The sequence below is a fragment of the Gobio gobio genome, assembly GCF_949357685.1.
Source record: "Gobio gobio genome assembly, chromosome: 18".
NCBI classification, from domain to species: Eukaryota; Metazoa; Chordata; class Actinopteri; order Cypriniformes; family Gobionidae; genus Gobio; species Gobio gobio.
In genome coordinates, this window is record NC_137111.1 from 24,697,589 (window position 1) to 24,710,429 (window position 12,841).

General features: G+C 38.7%; 1 protein-coding gene across 1 annotated transcript in view; it reads right to left on the reverse strand.

The window, feature by feature from the left end:
• brf1a (BRF1 general transcription factor IIIB subunit a) overlaps positions 1-12,841 on the reverse strand; it is a 57,989-nt gene that overhangs the window by 4,292 nt on the left and 40,856 nt on the right. Inside the window, exons 13-17 of the mRNA XM_079842599.1 lie at positions 9,508-9,569; positions 9,222-9,303; positions 9,086-9,141; positions 8,738-9,003; positions 904-955 (exon numbers count right to left, since the gene is read on the reverse strand). Coding sequence (XP_079698725.1) covers positions 904-955; positions 8,738-9,003; positions 9,086-9,141; positions 9,222-9,303; positions 9,508-9,569 — 518 coding nt within the window. The remainder of the gene's footprint in view (positions 1-903; positions 956-8,737; positions 9,004-9,085; positions 9,142-9,221; positions 9,304-9,507; positions 9,570-12,841) is intronic.

A 12,841-nucleotide genomic window follows, 5' to 3' on the forward strand; every position in this document is an offset into this window, starting at 1 on the left:
GAATATGTTTCCTCTTTGGAATAATAACAAGCGTCGATGAATTGTGCACAATAAGATAAAGGTATTATAATGCTCCGTTAAATGAGAAACACACTTATCTTTACAAGTTAGCTTCAGAGTTAACAGACAACCTTGTTAGTGAATTTATGAACCGTTTCTTTTCCTGAGGGACAAAAGGAAAGCCGTCAATCACAAAGCTTCATTTCCTGTTGCCAAGTGATGGCAAGAGGTTGCTTAGCTACCTGAGTATTGACCCCCAGGGGTAGTATTTTTGCTCTGGGTTCATAAGAGGGAGGCGATTATGTATTCACACTTGCACACATACACTCGCAGAAGTTTAAAAGTAGTAGAGAGAAGACCAGAGACTGTCATGAGACAGACAGACTGACTTAATAACAGAGGAAAAACAAGACAGAGGAGAAAAGATCAAGGTCCCTGATATACAGAAAGATGAAGCCTCATGGATGACACAGCCGGAGGGAGTGACAGAGCCACTGAAAAGCTCCAACGGTCTAAGGGCCAGAACGACTGCGAGGGATCAGTAGGAGACGAGAGAAAAGAGCATGTGTCATCAAGGCCTCCTCAGAGTCCAGACGTCAGCGGCCCACTTTCTGAGGCAGTACATTAGCTTATGATACCCCAACTTAAAATGATGCCTCTGAGTATCGACGCAGACTGCTGATCTAGGAGCAGCTCGGAGGATCAAAATAATTCTCTTAATTTAGACATGAAAAGGAAGAACCCGTTTCTAGGTCAACTTAATGCAGTTTTCCTGCACCGGGGATAAACTAAGTGAAGCTCTGGCCCAGAGGCCATTTGAGGGTTAAGGAAAATTTGTTTAATATATCCAGAGACCTGCCAAGGATGTGCTAGTATGACGGACGGTGATTTGAATTCACTCACCTGATCGAGGGCCAGCTTCTTAGAGGGCTGCGCACACACCAGGGGCTGTAACCTTGGAGACAGACAAGATCATTAAGAGAACATGGCGTATTTCTCAATAAAAGCTGCTCAGAAGAAGTTTTTTTGGGGTGGTGGTGGACGGGGGGGCACAAGGTTAAAAATTACAGTACATACTATACAGTCCAAAACATTCAATATTTACCTCATCTGTTCTTTTCAATTCACTACCCTGCTTAAAAGTCACTGACTTATTATAATGCAAATCTTGACACATTATTTAAATTAATTCCCTAAATGTACGCAATTTAAATTCTATCAACCCAGATAAGCACAAGTTTACAGACCCACAGGGAACCCCCACTTCATAATGAAATGTCACTGTATATTCAGTAAAAATGTGTTCACTTTATTTTTCAGAAACGAAAATGCATAAAAAAACCTAGCACATTTTCATAGGTGGTGCTAGACATGGACAAGTCCTGTCTTGAATTACCACAAATCTCTCACTGTAAAATTCCCAGAGGAATAAACATGGCAGCTCAAGTGACAACAGAAGGGGGGAGATCGAGAGACAGACAGAGAGCGAGAGAGCGCGAGAGAGAGAGAGAGACAGAGGGGAGAGGGGGGTGGGGGCAGGACAAGCACAGAAGAATCCAGAGACGCATCTCAGTATTTGCAAGTCAACATGCAGCGGCACAGTTCGAATAATGAATTTACTCATTATTCCAAAGAATGTAAGATATGTAAATGAGGTATGGATATGATGCACTAAACCTGCAGCCTAAATAAACGCTAATCAGAATCATATGATTCTTCTGATGATACATCTGAATATGCAGAAGAGATTCTTTTCTCATGGGAGCAGTTCTCTTTATATAACCACAAGGCGTCTCAAATCTACTCAAACTCGCATCTTAAACTCAACTCAAAAACAAAAATCTCTCAAAGACAAAGAGAGAATGATCGATAGAATGGAGGATAAAATGAAAGGAGGATAGAAAGAAGAATATAACCATTGCCGGTCCTCCCTATATGCAAACCACCAGGGGGCCCCCTTGCTTTCAAAGATGATTTAAGTAGCATATCACTATATAATGTAAACTTTTTTTATAACATGCAAATATAAATGCGGATTTAACTTTAGCGGTGTCATGTTGAAATTAATTTTTTCTAATAAATTATTTATATTTATTTACTAACTGTTTTGGACATCATGCAGTGCAGCAAATAATGACATGCGTTTTGACAAAGTGTGCCGAACAAGTCCTGAAAAGTGAAGCCAAAACATTTCAAAACAACCCACAGGGGGCTGGATCCAGTATAGGTCATAAACCCCACCCTCTCCTTGTAATGAAATGGGATGCGAGAAACTAAATCAAATTACACTTTTTTCCAAAGATGGTTTCTGTCATTTTAGGTAGTATTTTAGTTTTGTCACGCTGGTGTAAGTTCAAGTGTTTTTTTTTTTTTTTTAAATGTTATGTTTGGTTTTAGTTAGTTATTTGATGCTATAAAAAGGGAGGATGGGGGTGACGTCATGATTGACAGCTTCTCTGAGTGAAGTAGTAACTAAGGCACCAACAGGCTTTTCTCGGGATCTTCAGGAGGAGATTGGAGCTTTAACTTTAATTTGGACATTTCCATAACTGTTTATTTCATACCGACATAATGAGGAGTGTGGGTGGGGCCTTGATACCGTGGCTCCACTTCATGCCCTCTACTGCGCAGACTCCGTAATTAGCGCTATATTGGGACATTGGCTTCACTTTTCTACAATGGAAGAGAGTGAAGGAATGTCGTCCATCTTTTTTTACAGTCTATGTTTTTGACATTTGGCTATGGCTTCCAAACTAAGCTATATGGAACAGGAAAAAAAGAAAATGTGCCAAAAACAAAGTGGGTATGTATTTTGTAACTGTCTTGCTAAACCAATACAATTTTGTAAAAAAAAAAAAAAAGAAAGAAAGCACACAAAAAAAACAATACTCCAGTCCAGTATTAGTCCAATATTAGTCAACCGTTTCTCGTTAGAAATGCCCCATGCCATGATGAAATGTATTTTCAGTTTGTGTCAATATCAGGTATAACATGAGCACTGACAGGTGAAGTGAATAACACTGATTATCTCTTCATCACAGCACCTGTTAGTGGATGGGATATATTAGGCAGCAAGAGAATATTTTGTCCTCACAGTTGATGTGTTAGAAGCAGGAAAAATGGGCAAGCGTAAGGATCTGACACGGGCCAAATTGTGATGGCTAAACGACTGGGTCAGAGCATCTCCAGCTACTGCAGCTCTTGTGGGGTGTTTCCAGTCTGCAGTGGTCAGTAACTATCAAAAAGTGGTCCAAGGAAGGAACAGTGGTAAACCGACAACAGACGAGCTACTGTAGCTCAGATTGCTCAAGTCAAGTAGTTAATGCTGGTTCTGATAGAAAGGTGTCAGAATACACAGTGCATTGCAGTTTGTTGCGTATGGGGCTGCATAGATGCAGACCAGTCAGGGTGCCCATGCTGACCCCTGTCCACTGCCGAAAGCACCAACAGTGGGCATGTGAGCATCAGAACTGGACCGCGGTGCAAAGGAAGAAGGTGGTCTGGTCTGATGAATCACGTTTTCTTATACATCACATAGATGGTCGGGTGTGTGTGTCTCGCTTAGCTGGGGAACACATGACACCAGGGTGCACTATGGGAAGAAGGGATCAGTGGGATGTGCTGAACAAACAAGTCCGATCCATGGAGGCCCCACCTTGCAACTTACATGAATTAAAGGATCTGCTGCTAATATATATTTTTGCCAGATACCACAGCACACCTTCAGGGGTCTAGTGGAGTCCATGCCAGGGCAGTTCTGGCAGCAAAAGGGGGACCAACACAATATTAGGTCATAATGTTATGCCTGATTGGTGTACATCAATAATCAAAATGTTCTTGTGCGTGGTTTAATGTATAAGAAATAAACACATTCCTGTTCAGTCATGCAAGCCGTCCTGTGACTCCTGTCAAATGCTTTAGAAACAATGCCCATTAATCTAAAGTTTAGAGAATTATTGATGCATTTCCGTATGTTTGCTTAAGCTTTCTTGGGTAAACTATTTTTCATGCTTTAGTTTTGTGAGTAAATTACGTCTTGAAAAGTATTTCAGCTGCGTGTTATAGTTTTTCTGACAGATAGATGGTGTCAGAACAATACTTCCATAAAGCATTTATTTAGCTGTCAACAATAATTTGGATTTAATATTACTTGTTCTTACTGGCAGTTTTGCTTAGGGCCCCCAGAAGTGTAGGACCAGCACCGGATATAAAGAAAGAACATTAGAAACAAGGCAATATTAAGAAAAAGTAAAAAAAAATACAGACAGAACGATAGACAGATAGATCGATTTTTTCCTTTAAATTCTCAGTCAGTAACACATGCACGCACGGTTGACAGTCCTTCACGACCCAGCATGCAAGTGTCCTATTGATGGCTACAGTGCATTCTGGGATGGGGAACGGTGCGGTACTTGGCATAAAAACAAGCTGTCAGAGCCAAAACACAGTGACAACATTCTATTCCTGAGAAACAGTCTGTTCCACACACACACACACACACACACAGATTCACATTTACGTCAAGGGCTGATAAATTGTTCACACCACTGAGTGGGTCAATTATTCAAACACATAGCACAACAATAATGATTAGAGGTGGGAATCAGGGCCCTGGTGATGCAGTATATTGATATCTGGGTCACAATACAATAATATTGTAATTCTTTAAGTGACAGTTATTCAAAACTGTGATTTATTGTGATGCTTTTCAGAATCATAATCTTAACTCAATTAAAAAGATTTTATTTGACAAGAAATATCTGAATGTTATTTCAAAAATAGTTTGTATTTAGTTTGAGAAATTTCATTGCAGTGTTGTGATACTACATAAATATTTTATATCTATTTTTTCTTCTTACCATTAGTAATTATGACCTCATTACAGTCTTTGGTTTGTGGTTGTGATGACTTGATTTTTTACAGATCACTTTAATATTTTAAACTGTTCAGCATTTACTTTGACCTTCTGCATCACCCCTTCATTTCATGCGCTGCACTCAGCGTATGACTAAATGGCTGATGTCAACAAAGGCCTTTATTTTATTGAGCTGAAAAAGTATGACACCAGGCTGACACTATTACAGCTGAACGCTTGAAGGCATGAGCAAACAGTGCCCAAGAACTCTGCCTCTTCATCTCAGAAGCACGTTTTGGTCCCAGGCAGAGTTGAGGCTTTCTCTTTTCCTCGAGGATGACGAAAACTTCCTCTCGTTTTTGGGTCAATTCAGCCTTGAGAAAAACTCAACTTTCTTTGATCTCGCAGACAGCTCACCTCTCTGTCTCTCTCTCTCTCTAGAGATGCAGGTTTTCTGCAAGTAAGCTGATTAAGAAAGAAACTCTGAGCCGACAGCAGAAGGAACCTCAGAGGAAGAGCGATGGAAGCGAGAGAACGATAAAAACAAAAAAAAACTGGGGAAGAGAGTCTATAACAGCTGTCTGAGAGAGCGAGAGGAGGAGACTGTTTAATTACCAGATGTGTGATGGTGTGAGATGGCGATTTCTGGCACTCCAGGTGTGAATGTCTAACATGAGATGGTCTCATGTATGGATACGGAGGAAGTGTTGGAGGAACAAAAGACCACAAAAATGCACAATCCATCTCAGGTTCTCACAAAGCCCTACCTCCAACTATAATAAAAACCGTTGGCATTTGTCTCTCACAAACACACACACCTTTTATAATCTCCATGGCTCTATATAAATGCTGAGCTGCGCGTATCTTGAGAGGACAAGAAAATGACCAGAGAAGGAGGGAGGAGAGCCAGGGAGAGGGGGTTAAAACAGCAGGGGGCAATTATACAAGCTATTTCTGGATGAGAGATTGAGAGAATGTGAGAGATTGTGAGAGACTTATTAAATTTAAGGTTCAGTAGAATGGAGGGATGAACAGACCAACAGATGGGTAGATGTTCAGGTAATTGCGAGGATGCTGGGAATATGCTGTAAAAATACAGCAGAGAAGCAGAAAAGGGAGGTTGCGTGTCTGTGTATCACGGTACACAATACATCAGTGTGCAACACAGGGTGGGAGTGAACGGAATACAATGGCTTTACTGTCAGCAGAACATCCCGCACACACACACCGAGTAGCCCTAATTTGTGTTTCTGTGATAAATTCAGGGTCAGCTGAAATAGGACTGGAAACCTCTTTATGGAAGCCTGAAAAAAGTTAGGGCTCGGCGATATATTGAATATTCACAACATATACATATATACATATACATATACATATACATATACATATATATATATATATATATATATATATATATATATATATATATATATATATATATATATATATATATATATATATATATATATATATACATATACATATACATATACATATACATATACATATACATATACATATACATATACATATACATATACATATACATATATATATATATATATATATATATATATATATATATATATATATATATATATATATATATATATATATATATATATATATACATATATATATATACATATACATATACATATACATATATATATATATATATATATATATATATATATATATATATATATATATATATATATATTTTTTTTTTTTTTTTTTTTTTTTTTTTTTTTTGCTATATTGCCAAGCCCTAGAATGAGTCTAAGTAACTGAAAAAAAAGGGAAGGTCATCTTTGAGCGGTAAAAGGCAAGTCACTGAATAATACAGACACCTCCATTCAGGTAGACTCCATTCAGTAAACAGACTGCAGGCTGTTATGAGTAAGAAGAGGGAAAACTGGAAGAGAGACAGTGGCATGGTAACAGTGTAATGGCTTTTAAAAGGATGTTCAGATTGCTCACCTTTCCATTCAGAAAAAAAGCAAACATAAAAGCTACTTTCAGAATGAATGATTCAGAAGATCTATCCTGTTCACTTCAAGAATTCAATCAACGAGAAAAACACCACACACAGAGGAAACTGGCCACTCAAAGAGAGAGAGAGAGAGAGAGAGAGAGAGAAAAGAGAGAGTTGCTCATTGTTCCATGATATTGCCCTTAGTGTGTCAAGACAAACTGTTGGAGCATATGTGTGTGTAGGGCCACCAAGAGCCTCTCCTTAAAGAGAATAACCATGACTAATGACAACCTAGAAGCCAAAGACTAGCAACATATAAGTAGAAATGTGTACACGGTAGTAGAGCGCACACAGATATTCTCCAAAAAGGAGGGTACTAGGGAGTGGGCCGCAGTGGGGCCTCACTTTAAATATGTGCTCTAAACTTTAATGTGTTCCATACCAGCATTTAGGAGACTAAATATAGAGCAGAAGGAGGCTATTCTGACTGACCATATGCATGGGACTTTCTCTCTCACACACACGGTTAATTTAGCATAGACTTGGCTATTCTTAACAGACCTGCCCTGTGCTCAAGGGCACAAAAGGGTAAAGGACATTAAAAAAAAGAGAGAAGCAAACATAAGGACCTTTCACACTTGCAGTCCGACACACAAAGCTCTAGAGATTTTCCATCCGAGGGTCATGAGTGAGACCCCAATTAGCTTTTTCTCTGAGACTATTAATTCTGCATTTAAAAAAATGTAAACATGGGAATTTAAAAGTTGATGATGATGTGAGTACATCTCAATGATTATGCAACTATAAAAAGTACATAATTAGATGATAAATCCTTGAGACTTGGATATGTACTGTGGTACCGAATTACTAAACTCCTCATTCACCACAGTATTGACATGGTGCTTTAAGGTACTTCAAAAAAAAAAGCCCACATTATAAATCTCATCAGCAAAATTACCTTTTGAGATCCAAAAACCATGGTAATACCATGATACTATTTGTAGGTATAGCAAGATGCTAAAAGTAAGAATAACCAGAAAGTCATGTGATCTGGGAAATGCTTGACTAACGCAGCATGGAATTTTATTTAGACTGCTTTGTATTTTTGTTAAAGGAAAATTCATATTTTTCATCATATTAAATAAATGTCAATGGTTTATGAAAAGAAGGCAGACTCTGTGTAGCAGATGCACCTTGTTTGAACATGGTAAAATGTTCATGAAGATACAGAGTAAGAAAATATAGCAGGGGTCATGGTACAGTTACAGTAATATACCCTGCTATTGTGTAACCGTAGGTCTATAGTTAGCATAGAAGAGAAAAAGAGCTTGAGGTGGTTACAGGAAAGAGTCCAAAAAAAGGGTGTGGGCAGACAAACAAAAATCTGGGTGTATCAATAGGAGTGGATCTGTTTTAAAACTGTCCACATTAACACTCCAAGACACAGGATCACTTTGCAACCACTTTTTCTAAACGCAAAAATTTTCCAATTTGAAGTAATCTGCCGGTTACAAAATGTTCCATAATACAACACTAACACAGCCAATCAGATCATAATTGATGTTTAATTTACAGCTATGCTGAGTGAGTTTTTTTGACCAATAAGATTTCTCTGGGGGCAGGGCAACCTTGGTCGACACGAAAAAGAAATAGAAACCAAATCAAATGTCCAGTCACTCATTGCAGTTGGGATAAAACGTTTTTTAAATGAAATATTTTTCGCATCATGCTTGGATAGGATATGGTCTTAGACTGTGATGGTGGGAACTTTCTAGGACAGATGGTGAGCTTAGAGGATTTTCTATATCAGAATGTGTGATTTAAGGTCCAAAAAAAAACTAGGGAGTGAGGAAAAACAGAAATAAAATAGAGACATAAGAAACCTTTCTCCTACAACTCCATACCTCTTGCCAAAACTGCTGATAGTTTTGCCAATGTTGGGTGAAGTCAGTTGGGGTTTCCGTTGGCGGGCCACGGGGGTTCTTTTGGCTCCAGTGGAAGCTTCTTCAGGCTGGCGAGTGGGACTTTTTGGGCTGGATTTGTTCAAGTCTTTCAGGACATCATAGTTTATTTTAGTGGAGATGCGTTTCTGCTCTAACATCTTTTCAATGGCTTCATCTGCAGTGCTGGCATTTATGGGCTCACGCCTCCGTGCTGAATTTTTTCTAGGCTGGGAGACAAAAATAAGGAGGTATACGCATACATTTGGGACCCTCACAGCTATAACTGTCATTTATGAATTGCCTTATTACCTTCCGCTCTTTATATGTACCCTCCTCCTTTTCCTTTGCTATTCTTTCTTCCTTTTCTGAAGAAAAACAAACACATAGTTCTTAAAAAATCTGTCACGGGTAAAATTAACAAACTGGACAGTTCAATCTTCTCCACCTTTCTGTTCTTTGAGGTAGTCTGCGTTTTGAAGCATCCACAGTTCAGTCTTCACCTTAACTTCCTTCTCATTCAGGATATACTAATAGAAAAAAAGATTTAAAAAACAAAATATATATTCCCTCAGATCACGGTAAACAGACCGTAAATCAGGACATCTCTTTCCACTTTGTTCCAATGCAATTCCATTATTTATTTTTGGATGTGAAATCCCCTCTCAGATTTCAGCTTTATAGAACCAAATAATAAATTACCATGTGGTTACCATAGTGAGGTCAAAACTTACCCGATCGATCTCGTCCTCATCAATACCGCTCAGGTCTAGCTCACCGTTTTCTGCCTCCTCATCTGATGGGAGAAAAACAAACAAAGACTGTTCCTGAATATTGACTATTTTATTGATAGACATAATAAATGTGAATAAATTTGTGCAAAAATTATTGTATAAAAATCATGTAAAATACCGGTAGAAAAAAATAAATAAAAACCACAAAATAAAAATGTCAAAATAAAACAAAATGTAAAACAAAATAAAATTACATAAAATAGAAAATCAGATTAATAATAATAATTTAAAAAAATGTGTTGTGAATCTACTTCAGACTGCTTTGGCAAAAGGAAAAGAGGAAAATCTCGCCTGGTGTTTACTCCGCATAATTAAAGTGTATTTAATGTTTCACTTTCCTAAGGAGAAACACATGCTGCCATTCATCAGAGAACATTTCTCTGAGCCAGTTGTTAAATTAGGTTAGTGGAGATGCATAGAATATCCCACTGCAGTCCAACCCAAAAACCTTCACAAAAAATGTCCCTCAGCAAAATCACATGGCAAAACATACTCAAAAATATGTGCGCGTTTCTCTGTGGTTTCTGCCCTGTAGCAAATCTTACAAGAAAATCCACTGGGGCTGCTGGGATCATTAAACCAGTGGCTCTACAGTAGCAACTTCCAGGGTTATTCCCTCTCTGTCTTCCATATTTTTCCTCTTTTCCAGGTCCAGTTCCTCCCTTCCCCCAGCCTTACTCTTTTCTTTCTGCCTGGAGATTGTTGGCAACGCTTCAGAAGTTTGCTTTATAGAGCATCTCTCTCTCTCTCTCTCTCTCTCTCTCTCTCTCTCTCTCTCTCACTCTCATATGTGTTGTAATGAAGATGGGGGGGTTAGGAGAAAAAAAAACAGAGAGGGAAATTCTGGTTTTCTCGCCTCTGAGCAGAGGGCACACAATGCCAGTCGATCCCATGAGTCAAGAAACCTGACCTCCTCTCGCATCTGAACACGCACAGACTAAACACACTGTACAACCAATGCACGCACACACACACACAGAGTCCATCCAACACCACACATTAAAACACACTGTGCCATGAGTCACATGTGTGTGATGTGGTGAGAGCGTGAATAGCAGAGATTAGTTACAACAGGCGAAATAAAACCACACCAGAGAGACTACCAGGTGCAGCTGGATCCAAGAAGATGAATAAAGAGAAGAAGAGAAGCCAAACTGTCATAAAACGAGCAGTGCAGTCTGTCTTTCCCATTAGGCCTAACTTTGTGTTCATGTTCAAATGTTTTTTTGTACAGTCTGTTTTCATTCACTTAGGACATAACCAACTGTGTGTAGCTCACCAGAAAGTGCATTTTGACTAAAAATAGCATTTAAATAGCAGCTGCACTACCTGAAGACATATGCATATGCATGAGGGTTCGACAGCAGCTGCATGTCAGTTAGACAGCACCTAGGGACTGAATACTGTTAAAAAACCTGTAGAAATAAACTAATATTGTTCGTTTTTCAGCATCGACTTGGTGATGAAGTACCGCCACTTAAAGGTATAGTTCATCCAAAAATGAAAAATCATTTACTCACACATGTTAATCCTTAGTTAGTCTTCTGGAAGAATGTACCAGTCTTTCTTTTGCTTGCAATTAAAATGAATGGGCACTAAAGAATTCAAGCTTCATAAAAGGAAGCAAACGTACCATAAATGTAGCCCATCTAAGTCATGCACTATATTTCCAATCTTTAAGTAAAATGATACTATTATGGCAATATGAAGTCGGCATGAAACACAAATTTCAATAATCTTTTTTTTATTATTGTGATGTATATCTGAGTGAAATACCTTCTCGAATGAGAAGAAATATTGGGTTGGGTTGGACTTGATTTTGTCCAATGGGAATAGATTTAATTGTCGTTGTTTGTTAATTTGGGACATTCATTTAAAAAAAATTATGATTAAGATAATGATTATTTATAATAAACTACACTGCAATATTACATAAAAATAAGAATTGTCAATTGTGAAGTCAATATTCAATGCTGTAAATTTATTTACGGAGTTAACTCTAGAACTGGATCAGTCCAATTTGTAAACTGGCCCAATTGTGAACCAGATCAACCGATTCAACATATAGATCCAACACAAGCTTTTATTTCTACACCTGTTCACTGTAAAGAAAAAAAAAAGCAGTCTGAATAGTCTTCACATTTTTTTTGTGTTGCACACAGTAAATTAAGTCACACGGGTAAACCATAACTGTATTTCTGAACGAACTGTCCCTTTAACATCACCTGAAAACAACAGAGGCAAAAACAAATCTGAGAAGCAGAAAAAAGGAGCCAAGTTCAACAAAATTACAGAGAAGAGAAACAAATTAAAGACTCCACTTAACACTAATCATTCTCCCTCTTCATCTATTCCCCTGTTCTTCAATCCAAAAACCTCTCTTTCCTGAGGCTACATTTCTGAATGATGTTGTCCACCCAGACATTAGCGTTTCCCTGTGCGTTCTGAAAGAGTTCAAAAGGCCCCCTTCGTCTCCAGAGGTTTCACTGACACCAACACCTGTTCAGAGTCAAGCACTATGTCCGACTAAAGACAAATAGATATTTCAAGATACCAGTAGACGGACACCTCCTTTCTTTCTCTCCATGGACAATTCTCACTCGTCAACACAAGCAGGAGCTCATCAAACATAATCATCTGATAACGTCACTCAAACTGACTGGCGGGTCAGGAGAACAAGCACTGAAGCTCAGGGAAAGGAAAAGACGGACAATGGAGATGTAGAGATATGGAATGAGAGAGGAAGGGGGGTTTCTTCTGGAGGCGAAGAGGGCAGACAGGCCCATTAAAAACTGACCCCTTCTTGCCCCTGTGACTCCCCCAGGGAAACCCCTCGCCCACTCACACACCTGCTACAACTGTCTATATCGCCCAGAGGCTGGAAAGAGAGAATGAGAGAAAATTTCAAGAGAAAATATATGCATGTACTTTTTCACACTCTACTGTACATCTACAGACCAAAAACGGGGGAGGGTTAGACACATTTTTAAACAATAAAATGTAAATGTAACGGCAAGAGGAAAATATTTGAACAGACTTTATTCATGAGATCTCTCATTTTCGCTCACATTCAGCTGCCCTTCAGGTGTTAAATCTAGGCAGGAAAACAGCCTCACGGGGGTCCGCGCACAGATTTTTCTGTCAGTGCATGTTAACGGTACAGTGAACGTGTCTATCACATGGATCGGGCCTCCCATAGTCATTTGTCGTTTCCCTCTCAACACGTCTGTCAGTCAGTCACACTTTTATGATGTCATATTTCACACTGATAGCA